This window comes from Rhinolophus ferrumequinum, chromosome 15 (genome assembly GCF_004115265.2).
Source record: "Rhinolophus ferrumequinum isolate MPI-CBG mRhiFer1 chromosome 15, mRhiFer1_v1.p, whole genome shotgun sequence".
Classification (NCBI taxonomy): domain Eukaryota; kingdom Metazoa; phylum Chordata; class Mammalia; order Chiroptera; family Rhinolophidae; genus Rhinolophus; species Rhinolophus ferrumequinum.
The window spans coordinates 40,229,838-40,243,513 of record NC_046298.1 but is presented as its reverse complement, the minus strand read 5'-3'; the positions used below and the strand labels follow the sequence as shown (position 1 = coordinate 40,243,513).

General features: G+C 56.2%; 1 protein-coding gene across 1 annotated transcript in view; it reads right to left on the bottom strand.

Moving 5' to 3' along the window:
- MEGF8 (multiple EGF like domains 8) overlaps positions 1-13,676 on the bottom strand; it is a 37,003-nt gene that overhangs the window by 6,480 nt on the left and 16,847 nt on the right. The window contains 16 exon segments of the mRNA XM_033127277.1: positions 2,270-2,484; positions 2,601-2,814; positions 2,939-3,062; positions 3,986-4,217; positions 5,609-5,753; positions 6,500-6,663; positions 7,214-7,394; positions 7,902-8,109; positions 8,436-8,554; positions 8,708-8,818; positions 8,900-9,147; positions 10,616-10,748; positions 11,289-11,538; positions 11,634-11,844; positions 12,175-12,374; positions 12,860-13,108. Of these exon segments, the coding sequence (XP_032983168.1) occupies positions 2,270-2,484; positions 2,601-2,814; positions 2,939-3,062; positions 3,986-4,217; positions 5,609-5,753; positions 6,500-6,663; positions 7,214-7,394; positions 7,902-8,109; positions 8,436-8,554; positions 8,708-8,818; positions 8,900-9,147; positions 10,616-10,748; positions 11,289-11,538; positions 11,634-11,844; positions 12,175-12,374; positions 12,860-13,108 (3,004 nt within the window).

Here is a 13,676-nt window from a genome sequence, read left to right as displayed (position 1 = left end):
CACATGCAGCATCAACTTTGTGCTCTCCACATCAGCAGCCAGACCACTGCCTCCCGCCTCTCACCTGGCAGGTCCCTCACTTCCAGAGCAGCTCTGAGGGGCTGGGGGAACAGCACGTGCTATCTGGTCCCTGGAATCCCCACAGAGACAAGTCATGACACTCTCAATAATATCTGGAGAGAACATGCGGCACCAGAAGGACCCCAGGCTTGGGGAGGAGAGGCCTCTGCCTGTTAAGACCGACCCTGCAGGGTCACACTGAGCGCCCCCACAGGGACAACCCCTCCCCACCCAGCTGCAGTGATCCTCTAGGTGTGTCCCAGACTGTGGAGACTGGGAATCTTCCCTGTGGGTGGAACCTGGGGCGTTACCGAGTTTTTACCACAAGGAAGGCTTTCCCCATACTCTCAATACGTCCTCCCATTTAATTTGTACAACCTGCCTAAAGGACGGTGTGCTGCAACACAAAAATATATTTGTTTTATTGTCCCAATTCCTGGCACCAAGGTACTAAAATGCCTGGAATTTCCTCAGTGATGGGACTGTCTTTTGTTATTCACAAGGTGCCCCTTTCACCTGAGTTTATGGCCAATGAGGTGACTTAGGAAGGGGTCCCCAGAAAGCCCAAGTCATTAGAGGGGTGTAACTTTCAGCCTCTCCCACTGACCTGGGGTGGAGCTGGAGATCAAGCTCTATAAGAACTCTCCAGGAGGTTCAGAGCTGGTGAACACATCCACTGAGGGTGGCGTGCCCAGAAAGGGCAGGGGAACTCCACTTCCCCACCTTACTTGGCCCCATTTATCTCTTCCAATTGGCTCTTCCGGAGTTTTCTCCTCTATAATAAACTGGTATTAGTAAGTAAATGTTTCTCTGGGTTCTGTGAGCCCTGCTAGCAAATTATCGAACTTGCGGAGGGAGTGGTGGAAGCCCGGATTTATAGCTGGCTGGTCAGAATACAGGTGGCCTGGATGCGTGAGTAGTGAGTGAAGCAGGGACAGTCTTGCAGGACTGAGCCTTTTAACTTGTGGGATCTGACGCTAATGCCAGGTAAATGGTGTCAGGAGTGAACTGAATTGTGGAACACCCAGCTGGTGTCTGGAGAGTTGGTGAATCGGTCGTTGGTGTTGGAAACACCCCAGATCGGGTCTGTTGATATCACTCCTATTTTACCAAAGATTCATGTAGGCTCATGGGTTGAGATGGTGAGTGGTCGCACCTCAATGGGGTCTTGTACAATAAAGATACGAATGGGGATCGAACATCGGCGGAATTGGAGCCTCAGAACTCTGGCCCAGTGACACTGCTTTTGAATGTGACAGCAGGATGTGAACCTTTCTTGTCTTCCACTGGGATAGGTTTGCGGGGAGCGGTAAATGCCTTCAATGTCTGCTACCGGGACATCTAAACCATGCTGGGACTTCATGAGGGAGCATGTGCAGAGCAGCCAAGGGGAGGACTGTCTCTGGCACATACAGCACCTCCCCAGACCTTCAAGAATCATCTCTCCAGCCACAGAGGAGGGGTGGGTCTGAACTGCTGTGTTAGAACCATGGGCACCTATCCCTGCCCCGCCGGCTATGTCTCCTTGGACCAAGGCTGGACACCTAACTTGTGAGCTGAGCTGAAGTCTTCCCTTGAGAATGTGAGTGAAGTGACAAACGGAGGTGACTATAGTCTCTGGAATTAGAAAGCCACCTAGACCAAGGGTCAAGGGCTGCCATTTTAGGCAATGTGTGTTGATGATCAAGTTGAGAGAAACAGGAGGATGGAGACGTGCAAAGAACAGCTGAGATTAAAGACCATGTGGCCTGAGAACCTCAGCACAACAGTATGTCCTGTCCTCAGATTCCATCAAATACCCCCAGTTCCTTATAATAAAACCAGCTCCAGTGGGTTTCTGTTTCCTACAACCAAGAGTTCTAAAAGCAGAGAGAGAAAGAGATGGAGGAGAGAGGAGGAAGGGTTTGGGAGGGAGGGAGGAGTCATGGAAGGATGGGGCGCAGAGAGCATGAACGAGAGCTGGAGACATGCAGGGCTGCGGTGTTTGGAGGTGGCACAGAGTGTGGCGAAAAGACGCACCAGGGAGACTCACAAGGCAAGGAGGGAAGAAAGAGTTGCTGGGAGGAGAGAAGAGAAAGTAGGAGCAAAGCAAAAGCGTGATGGTGGCACCAGAGCTAGGGAGATGGAGGAGGAAGTAGGACAGAGGGGGAAGTGGCGGAGAAAGTCAGTGTGGAGCAGACAGGGACACTGGGACCCCAGTGTGCAGTACCTGTTGGAGGCTGCTGCTCCAGACACAGTGCTGCCAGCCCCCATCCGCACCCTTGGAGTCCAGGCAGGAGGTACAGTTGGGCAGGAGATGACAGGGGGTGGGGCAGGGCAGTGGGGGCGATGATTCCACTGGCATTGGGGACACATTCAGCAGAGAGTGGCTGAAGCACGTCCAGTCATAGGTAGGCTGCACGGACAGGATGCGGCGGGTCTCTCCTGGGGTTGTGGGCACAGTGATTAGAACTGGGTCTGGGCCCCCAGGCCCTCCTCCCTCACACCCAGGAGCCCAGGCCCCCAAACTGTCCTCTGAGGGACCAAGCCTCTGTCCTCACCTGTCCTCTTAAACTGCCGCGTCCACATGCACTTGCCCTCCCTGGTGCACTGCTCGCAATCAGCAGCCCCACACGCAGCCTCCGAGCAGTTCCCTGCCCAGAAGACCTCTCTCTGATTGATCCGACAATCATTCTCTGAGGTGCAGGACCCGTTGCGCCCGATGCAGGCGCCCTCGGGACAATTGGTACACCACTTACAACGGGGGACGGATGCCTGGTGGGGAAGACAGGCTCTGTGGGGTCCTCAGGGCCCCCAGCACACCTCCTGGCCCAGCTCCTCCCACCCAATCACAGCTGAAGAGCGCAGTGGTTCCCGAGCCCCACCTCCCACCACTCACCTCTCCATCTCCAGGCTGCAGGGTCCGGGGATGGCGGGCCAGGCACTCACTGCAGGTCCGGAGACGTCGACATTCCTCAGGGGAGCGAGGCATTGGGGAGCAGGGGGGGACCCCACAGCCCAGCCTGCAGAAGCATGAGGCTTGGCTCATCACACCCAGCCAGGCCCCATCCTTCCTCCTCCCGCCCTCGCCTCGTCCTGGTGCCTCCTGGACACCTTCCTGCAGACCCCCAGGTGTGTCCCAAACCGGATTCAGCACAGGATTCACGAACCTGCTCCTCCCCCATCCCACTTGGTGAAGGTCCCATACCCACTTGTCATTCAGGGCAGAGACACAGGACAATACTCCATATCCCCTACCCCTCCAGCGACTGAGGCCTTCAGCCTCCCGAATTTCTCCCTGACTGTGCCCCCTCTCCACCTCTGCAGCCCTTTGCCCAATTCAGGCCTCTTCCTCTCGCCCTTTAGTATTTCTGTACTAAACATGGTGACACATTTAATGGGACAAATAAAGTCGTTAGTACCTCACATCACCTCAGGACAATCATGCAGCCAAATGAGTCTGTGCTAAACCTAGGACAGCACTTTCAGCTTCCTGAGACAATCAGCTTCCCAAACTACAGATGAGGGGTCTGTGAACCTCGACAGAGCCCAGAACCTCGGCCAGGCTCTAGAAGCCCTTCCTGAGCTGACCTCATCCAACTTTCCAGTCTCGTTTTCCCCAAACTCAGAAGATCTCTCAAATACACCAGGCGCAGCTCCATTTCTGAACCTTTGCTGGTGTCAAGTCTCCTGGTCATTTAGGGCCCAGTTCAGACCCAGCTCCTCCAGGAAGCATTCTTGAATGATTCTCCAGCCCATAAGCAGGGCTTCCCCCTTGGGGGCCCCCAGCCCACCCCTGCCTGTGATAAACGGGCCATTTTCCCATATGAGCTGTATCTCGACCACAGTACCCTCCCGAGGCCTCTCCCAGCTTGGCCAAACACAGAACCTCCTCGGAAGGGCACCAGTATCTCCCTCCCCTGCAGCTGTCGGTCAGCATGGTTACCTGTGGGCCTGGGCCCCGGACAAACAGGCCCCATGGCACCAGCTGCAGGAACCAGACTGGTTACAAGCTTCAGGTGAGGGCAGCAGGCGACAGGGGTCAGGGGGCAGGGTCAAGGCCAGCAGGCGGCCCAGGGCCACTCCCCCAAAGCCCCCAGAGATGTATAGGCGGTCCCCCACCGCTGCCACAGCGTGGGCCACAGACTCCTCCATTGGGGGCCCCACAGAGGCCTGACCTGGGGAAAGAAGGCAGTGTTCAGAAAGAGCAGATAGGAGACCCACACAAAGAGGCCAGTAAGATGCCAGTCAGAGAGGAACCTGAGTGGAGAGATGTCTGGAGAGCAGAGCCAGAAACGGCAGGACAGAGAGAAATAAGGCCAGACAGGGCCTGAGACACAGATAGCAAAACAAAAGAGAGGGAGAGAGACAGCAACAGAGCAAAAAAGGAACTGAAGAGTGAAATTAAGAATGGAGACAAATGTAGTATTAAGCCCTCACATCTATTGTGGTTTTTTTTCTTTTTGTGATGCAGGTGCCTGGCTTAACCTTTGACTGCGGAGGCATCCATTTCAAAGAGGCACCTGCTTCAAGGATGGATGTCACCAAAAAACACAGGGCCAGCCACCTCCCGCCACAGAGGCTCCTTTGTTTTAGAGATCTTGGTTGATTTTAGACCTTTTGGGCTAGTTTGTTTTCTCTTCCTTTTCAAATCCCTGTTCATACATTTTAAAGTCACCAGTAAAGAGTGAGACCTTGAAACCTTAGGCTCCTACCCTCAACCCCAAGAAAAGCAGCACCCCGGGCCTGTGCAGTCTCCCTCTCTACCCGTGACCTCACCATGTGGCCCACAGCCAGGTGCGCTCTGTAGTTTCCAGGTCTTGTAAGTACTGAACCTGTATCTTTTCCAAGTTTCCTGACAGTTACTGCTAAAGGGCGTCTTGCAATCATAATAAGAGCGAGGAGAGCTGGTCCAGTCACAACACTGATTATTGATGGGCTGAGATTGTCACACAACAAACGTTTTGGAACCAGACAGAGGTGGTGGTTGCACAACATTGTGAAGGGACAAAATGCTGCTGAATTGTTAATGTTACGTTATGTGACTTTTACCTCAATTTTTTAAATCCTAAAAAAACAGAATCACAGAGTGGTGGAAAAAACTAGATTAAGAGAAAAAGGGAATTAGAGACAGAGAGTTAGAGAGAGAAGCAAAAAGAAAAGGAGACAGGCCCAGGAAACATACACAGTCAGTCACTTACAGGGTTATGTGAAATAACAAGGCAAGATACAAACCCCTGTCGAACCTATAAGCAAACAGGAGAGACTGGAAACACCCCACATGTAATAGTGGTTGTCTCTAGAGAGTGGGATTATGGGGATTTTTTTCTTCCTATTTCACAAATTACATACAATGAATATTATTACTTTTATAATCAGATTTTTAAACAAAATTTTTAATAAAAAAATAAACTTTTCGAAGAGAAAAAAAAAGGAGGGCATCCCCGTGGGTGCTCAGATAGCATGAAGGGGACAGCAGGAGCTTTGCCAGTGGGTCTACAGGGGCCCAACTGACTCCAAATGAGAGGGGGTCCCACGACAGGGCTCCCAGGGACAGCAACGGACTTACGGGTGAGGCCAGGCAGGAGCCAGGCGTTGCAGTTGACCTGGTAAAGCAGCACATCACTGCTGAACTCATCAGGGTCCGAGCGCCCCCCAAGGACCACCATGGTATCCCCTAGCAGAGCTGAGGCATGGAAAAGTCGGGGCTGCGGCTGTCGGGGAGACAGGTGGTGAGATGGCCTGTCAAGGCCCACAGTCCTCTCCTCACTCTCTCAGCTCACCTGCCACCCCAAATCTCCTCGTACCCTAGCCCCCCACCAGCACAGCCCATCCTATCTTTCCTCAGATCTTATCTCCTTCCTCTAGGAAACCTCCCTCATTCCTCAGAGCAGACCCCAGAACGATCTCTTCCCCCCTGAGCCCCTACATCCTTAGGAACCTAGCCCAGACTGCTTAGGAAGAACCCCACATTCTCCTGTGACTTCGCCAGCTGGGCTGGGGGTGTCTGCAGTGAGGCTTGGGTCTCTCACTTTCACTTCCCTCAGTCCAGCCCCATAAAGAGCTTGGAAAAATGCTGGAGGACAGAAAATCCAATTGTCTCTGACCAGCACATCCGAGGTTTCGCCATCTCCCACATGCCCTCTCCTTTGGCCCTGAAGGCAAGAAGCACCCTTTTATAGATGCGGGGGCGAGGAAGAGGAGGGGCCTGCCAGGGCTGCACCAAGAGTGGGGTGCAGCTGGGGCAGAACCCAGGCCTCTGACTTCCTGGGCGAGGAATCTTTCCTCCAAGCCAGGGATAGAAGAAGGGAAGACTTGGGGTGCCCTTCAGTTTAGTTTAGGGGACTGGAAAGGAGGGGCAGTAGGAATCCAGGGTCGAGCAGTCCCTGGGTCACTGGGATGGGCGACCCCTCCCTCTTCCATGCCCTACATCCATCTGTCTGGACTTCCTTTTTCTGACCTTTGCCCCCTGAGAAGGGGCCAGAAGGCTCCAGGTGCGGTCAGGACAGTGCAGGGAGTAGAGCTCAGGGGATGGGGCTGCCAGCTCCACGTGGAAACGGAAACCCCCAAACACGTAGAGGGAGTCGGTGGCCTCGTGATATACCGCAGAATGACCATAGAGACCTGGCAGGGTGGGGGCAGAGTGAGCAGACACTGGGCAAGGCTGGTGATCAAGAACTTGCCCGCCTTCCTGGGCTCCCCGTCTTGTGACCACAACATCCTCCCAGACCCTGAGGCCAGACCTAGGATCCCAACCCCTCCCTCTCCCGTCAAGTCAAAGGACAATCTTAACAGAGACTCAGGGAAAGAGAAGAGAGGGAGATGCCGTGGCCAGAATATCCTGGGGACAATGACCAAAAAAATGTAGATGACGTAGAGAAAGAACACCTGACGGGTGGTGATCTAGGCCCTGAGGGAGGGAGATGGTGACCCACTGCTACTGGGCAGGAGGTGGGCAGCTTATCAGGGAGTCTGGGAGGGGCAAACAGAGAAACCGAACTTCTCAAGAGATGGTTCCCTGAGAATCTGGGTGGGGGCTGGGGGAAGACATGGAGATAACAAGATATGGGGGGCAATGACCATAGAGTAGTGCAGTGAATAGAGAGCCTACATGAAGCCCTGGACGGTGGAACAGTCAAAGGTGCTGTGGCCTCCTTTCCCCAGCCCCACCCACCTGTTGGGGGTGTCCCGCTCTGAGCTCCAGATACCCAGGTGCCGGTTGCTAGCTGGTACTCGAGCAGCTGCTGGTTGAAGCCATTTTCCGGGGAGTAACCACCCACCAGGAACAGAGACAGGCCTCGGCGGGCGGTAAGCGTATGACCAGCAACGGCTGGAAGTTCCACAGTCTGAGGGGCCTGATGGACAGAGGGCGGAGGTCACAGGTGGCCAGAGGTCAGGGGTCATCTTATGGATAGAAGCAAGGCTCAGAGCTCCCACACTCGCCTTGAACCACTCAGGAGGTAGTGAGCTGCCCAGGGCCGGTCAGACCCTAGACCTTCCAACTAGGCCTGTCTCAGCAGGCTTGCAGTAGACCTCCTGCCATTTCTGCCTCAGTGTCACTTCCTCAGGAGCCACCTTTAGGAAGCCCTGCCCCTCTCCTCTCACTCTAGCTGCGTAGGGCTGACTGTATCCACGCCACAGGCTGTATCCCAGCCTGGCTAACCAGAATATCACATCCCTTTGGCCAGAGAATGGCTGGGAAATATAATGTGACCCAGATGGCCAATGAAATTCAATTCTGGGACTTGTGCTAGAGCCTCAGAGAGGAAGCCATTTCCTCTGGGGGCAAAGTTGGCAGAAGCTGCTCTGGCCATCTTTGCCAGAGCCCGGATGCGGGGGTTGGAGGTGGGAGAGATGCTCACCTTCTCCTGCCGCCACTGCAGGGTGGTGAGGTTGAGGACCCAGAAGTCTCGGGTGACGCCCCCAGCTGTGAGCCCCCCCAGCAGGTACATGGCACCACGACCAGCGGGCACATAGGCAGCCGCGTGGAAGGAGCGGGGTGAGGGACCTGGGCCCCCGTCCTCGGCTCCTGCCAGCATCTGTGTCCACCGACGCTCACTCACTGAGTACCTGGGGCCGAGATGCAAATAAGCAGCCTCACTGTGCAGTCATCCCAGCATCCCTTGAGGTGACCCCCGACAGGTCTCCCAACATCCCCTAGGGTGACCTTCCTACAACAGTCACCTTACTATACCCTGGGGTAGCAGCATCCAAAAAGTATCCCACCCCTGAGGTAAGCCTTCTATGACAAGTGTCCCAGCAACCTTTGGGGTGTCCTTCATCTGTAAAGGTTTGCCTGCACCGCCCTGAAAGGACTCTTGTGTGACAGACATCTCAGCATCCCCTGAGGTGACCTTCTCTTATTTAGGTATCCCACCTCCCCAGGCAGTCCTCACCTGTACAGGTTTCCCAGCAGTCCCTGGGGCAGGCCTAGGCCCCCAAACATCCACAGGGTGGCATCAGGTCCCTCCACCATGGTGTGCCCCAGGCGATGCAGGAAGCGGCTAGCAGTGTCCTGGGAGTGGGGACAAGGAAGTGAGGGGTCAGGCTAAGGTCATGACAAAGTGTCAGGCTGAGTATAGGGTCTGGGGGTGGTCCCAGGAGTGGAGGAGAGAGAATGATCCCGGTGGTGTGGCACCTCCCCAGACAGTAGGTGGCCACAACTCACAGCTGAGAGGCGGCTATCCATGAGGGTTTCCCAGACCAGCTGTCCACCGCCCAGCTTCGTGGCACAGTCGGGGCCCCCGAAGCCCTCAGCACAGATGCACACGCCCAGGCTCTGGGGGACAACAGAAGGAGGCTCAGAAGGAACCCTGAGCACCACTCCTGTCCCACCCGGCTTGACCTGTCCCACCTGTACCTGGTTACAGGTCCCTGCCCCATTGTGGGCATTGCAGTTTTCAGGACACAGAGCCATGCGGCAGTGTGGGCCAGCCCAGCCCTGGGGACAGCGGCAGAGTCCAGCACCTGCATCCCCATCATGGGGCACACACTCCTGAGGGACAGGGCAGCTCCCAGGGCCCCCTGAGCCGCAGCGGGCAGAGCCCACCGAGGCATTGAAGCCCCAGGACGAGGAGCCGTTCGCCTCCCAGTGCAGCACAAGTAGCCCTGTGGGGGAGAGGCCACAAACATGTAGCAAGGTCACAGTCCAGGCGCTGCTCCACCCCAGGTTTTGAGAAGACCCCGTGTAATTGGGTAGGGAAGCAAGGCACCTCGGTCATCCCGGATCACTGCCATGATTTACTGTCCTGCACACCGCACACACTCTCCTTCATCAGCCCATCAAGTTCCATTGGTTTTAAAACTTCAGTCTCTCATATTCACCCATCCGGCCTAGCCACCAGCACCAGTTCCCCCACCCCACCCGCACCACTGGTCTCCCTGGGTCCCCTACACTCTGCCTCTTATAGCAGCCCATGAATCCGATCCTGTCACTCACAACCTCCAAACCTTCCGTAGCTCCCTCCTGCTCTTATGTAAAACCTAGTGTCCTTAGAAAGTAGACTGGGTAGAACGTAAGGGAATTAATGATATGTAAAACACTGCCTCAGGACAGTTGTGTTTTTTAAACAGAAAGGCCCTACAGGCCCTGACATCATCACCTCCCATTCTCCGGCCCTCCAGCCCCAGCACCACCTCCCCCGCCCGCTTCTCAGGGCCAGGGCACCTGCCATTCCTCCTCCTGGAGAAGTCACCCTCGCCCACACCACCCCCTTCAGGCCTCAAGGGAAACTTCACCTCTCCCGACTCCCCAGACAGGCCAGGCGCCACTCTCTTCCACTTCCTTAGGTCCCTCACTACTCTGAGCCGTTTTGTTTGCCGCCCCCACCACACACACACTGTGAATCCATGCAGACAGCACCTCTGTCCCCTGTTCACTACTGCACCTCCAGAATCTAGCGCAGGCCTGGCTCACTGCAGGTGCTAAGTAAACACTTACCAAGTGAAATGAAATGAGGGCCCCTCAACTGCAAGGGGTCTACAGTCCACCAGCTACAATTCTGCCCTTTCCCCAAGCTTGGAGCCACTCTGATTTACAGCATTTCCAAACCTGGGCCCTTCAATCGCCATGGATAACAAATTATTTCTAGTGTATCTCCGTGGGACTAAGCTGGGTTTCTCTCAGCCCTGGTGATGTTTGGGGTCTAGGGAACGCTGGCGGTGAAGGCTCCTGTGCACTGTAGGAGCAGCACCTCCGGCCCCACCCAGGAGATGCCAGTAGCACCCCAATCATGACAATCAGACCGTCTCCAGACATTGCCAAATGTCCCAAGGGTATGATCAGCCCTGGTTGAGAACCATGGACTGTGTGGACACTCAGGGACCCTCACACCAGCCCCATTCTGTGTGCCCCAGACATGTCTTGCTTGGCCCTATCTCCAGAGGCAGCCAGCGCAATCCTCTCTACTTGCTTCTCAGCTGAAGAAACTGAGGCCCAGAGGTGGCAAGGGACAGCATCACCCAGCAAGTCCGTGGCAGAGTTGGGCCGGGTCTTGAGCCCACCTCAGTTGGCAAGGTGCAGGGTCAAGGGATACACAGCACAGGACAGAGGTCCCCCCTTCCCCAGTCCCCATACCAGACAGGGCCTGCACAGTGAGGGGTCTGTCTCGCCGCTGGCCACAAAAGGCAGCAATGAGGCTACGGTCCGACTGCACGACACCAGTGTCCAGGAAGCGGGGGAAGCCATCAAAGGCCAGCACATAGCTCAGCTGCAGGGGTACAAAGCGGAGGATTAGGGGTTGATGAGGATGAGAAAGAGGGACGCTTGGGGTCCGGAAGGAGGAGTTTAAGAGGAGAGGGCAATGTGAGACGGGGAAACGGGCTGTTTGAACATCCTGGGCAGATTGTCAAACTGGCACGGCGGCCACCATTTCCCTGGTGTGTTGACAGCAGACATGGCTAATCAATCAGGCACTGTCACCTGGAGCCTTTTTCTCACTCCACAACTCCTGGTGGCCACTACTGATTGATCAGAATTGGCACACACAGTGTAAATGTTTGCCATCCTGGACTGGGGCAAGGAAGTTTGAGGACCTGGGGAATGGGGACTCGGAGTCCAGAAAACAGGAGGTGATCTGGGGAACGGGAAGGTCTGTGGGTGTAGGAATGAAGGGCTGGGGGTCTGAAACAGAAATAGAGTTTGGGGTTTGAAGAATAAAAAAATGGAAACATGGGGGTCAGGGTCTCTCTGAGGAGTCAAAAAGGGTGGGGGAGACATGGGTCCGAGCCCTTGTGCTCTCAGAGCTCACCGTGCAGGGGGTGCTGCTGTCAGGGGAGAAGGTGAGGGTGAGTGGCGGGCAGAGTGTCCCTGGGGCACAGGGCTCCAGGACCTCTGTGGCCGAGACGACCCACACGCAATAGGACAGGCCTGGCCCGGCTTTTGCCGCTGCACCACCTGGAGGCAGCAGCCCCCCAACCCGGCGTGAGCCCAGTGCCACTGAGGACACGTTGGTGAGGAGGGCACGACCCCCACACTCCCGGAAGCAGGAGCCACCGGCCCTGAGGAAATGGAGGAGAGCCAGTGTCAGATCAGGCCCGCCCCATCCCACCTCGCCCCTAAGCCCCCCACCCCACGTGGCTGGCCCCTGGCTCACCGGGGGTCCCCGTAGTAGCCAGGGGAGCAAAGCTGGCAGTGGGCACCCTCAGTGTGGTCCTGGCAGAAGCAGAGCCCGCTGAGGTTGTCGCAGTGGCCGCGGCGTGGGTCCCCGTGCCCGTTGCACTGGCAGGGCCGGCAGCCGCCCGAGCCCGTGGCGTTGCCAAAGCTGCCAGGCCGGCACCGTTCGCAGTGCTCCCCCCACGTCCAGTCTGTGGAGGCCCCAGCAGGCAGGACGCAGAGTCAGGGGCAAGGGCAGGAAGGGCCTGACCATCTGGCTCAGCTGATCCCTGACCCAACCTGGCTGCTTCAAAGGAGGGTTACCAGGGCCCAGATTGGGGTAATAGCAAGTCCCAAAAGGAGGCCCCATCAAAGAGATGGGTGGCACTGAAGCCTGTCTGGGGTCATGAGCAGGCAATGGGGCAGGAGGACCCAGAGCTGAGTGAGGAGACACTGAAGCCCACGTAGAGAAAAAGAAACTGGAGCCCTAATGAAGCTCCCTTGAAGCCAATCCGGGGGAGTTCGGGAGGAGGGCAGCTCACCCTGGCACTCATCGCAGAAGCCAGGCCCCCGCTTGCGGCAGTGGCTGTGGAAGTTGCAGCCACAGTCTCGGGAACAGCGGGGGGCAGGGGGTCCCGGAGCAGGCGTGGGCAGGGGCAGGTCAGATGTCCAGCCCAGGTCACACATGCAGGTGAAGTCAGGGGGGCCACTGCACACACCATGGCCGCAGTCCTCCAGGCACCTGAGGGGCCGTGGCAGGGGTGGGGGAAAAGTCTTCAAGGCAGCCCCCCCCGTCACCCCACTCCACCCCATCATCTCCATGGCAACACCAGCACAAGCTATTGCCTGTTCCACTGCCCTGGACTACATTGCTGGCCCTGTCTCCAAGGTAACCCCATCACACGTGGCAACTCGTCTCTATAGTAACAACACATGACCACTGGTGACAGGTTCTTTGTGAAAACCGTTTCACCTTGGTCCTTGTCCATCTCTACAGCTGAAGACTGCAGCCCGCAGTCTGCGAGTGACCTATATCCACAATAACTAGTGTGACATTGGGGACCCTGTCACTCTAATGAGGGCCTAGTCTGCAAGGTAAAAACCCGACGCTCACTGGGGATACTGTTTCCATAGGCGGGATCTCAGCACCATAATCACTTACTCCCTCCACCTCCACGTGCCCCAGCCATGGGGCAACATCTCCATGGAAACCCATGCCCCACTCACGTGCGGTTGCAGTAGGTGATACCATCGCCTTGATAGCCCCGCTGGCAGTGACATTCATAGCTGAGGGGCGTGTTCAGGCAGGTTGCCCGCAGGTGGCACCGTGCCAGGCCCAGGCGACACTCATCCACATCTGGACAACGGGCATATGCCCAGCGGGCAGGGAGGGCCACAGACAGCCCCAGGCCCTCCCCCACCCACAGGGAACAGTTACCCCCACCCAGGGGCCCTGAGAAGTCCCCCTGGAGGCACCTGGTGGGTGAGAGATTGAAGAAGAGGGTGGGATGAGGGAAGATGATAAAGAAACAAGAGACAAGGGACAAGGAAACAGTGACAGAGAGAGGAGGCCAATAGAGAGAGAAAAACAGAAATATGAATATGGAGAAAGAAACAGGAGAAACAGAAGAGACAGAAACCAAGAGAAGTCAGACAAAAAATATTTTAAAAGACAAACAGAAGAGAGACAGAGACAGGACTACAGTGAAAGGGAGAGGAGCGACAGAAACAGAAAGCCAAGGAGAAAGAAAGATGACAGAAAACAAGTCACAGAGACAAAGAAAAAGTGGAGAGGGAGAAAACAGAAATTGAAATGGAGAGAAAAGGGAAAGGAGAGAAAAAGATGATGAAGAGAGAAAAAATGATGGTAGGGAATCAGGCAGAGGGGCAGAGAAACAGAGCAGCCGTTAGAACTCGGGCTGTGGAGAGCCCCCCATCCTGCCCGGGGCCCCCATCCTGCCCGCCCCCCCACCCTGCCTGCCCCCCACCCTGCCCGGGGCCCCCCATCCTGCCCGGCCCCCCCATCCTGCCCGCCCCCCCATCC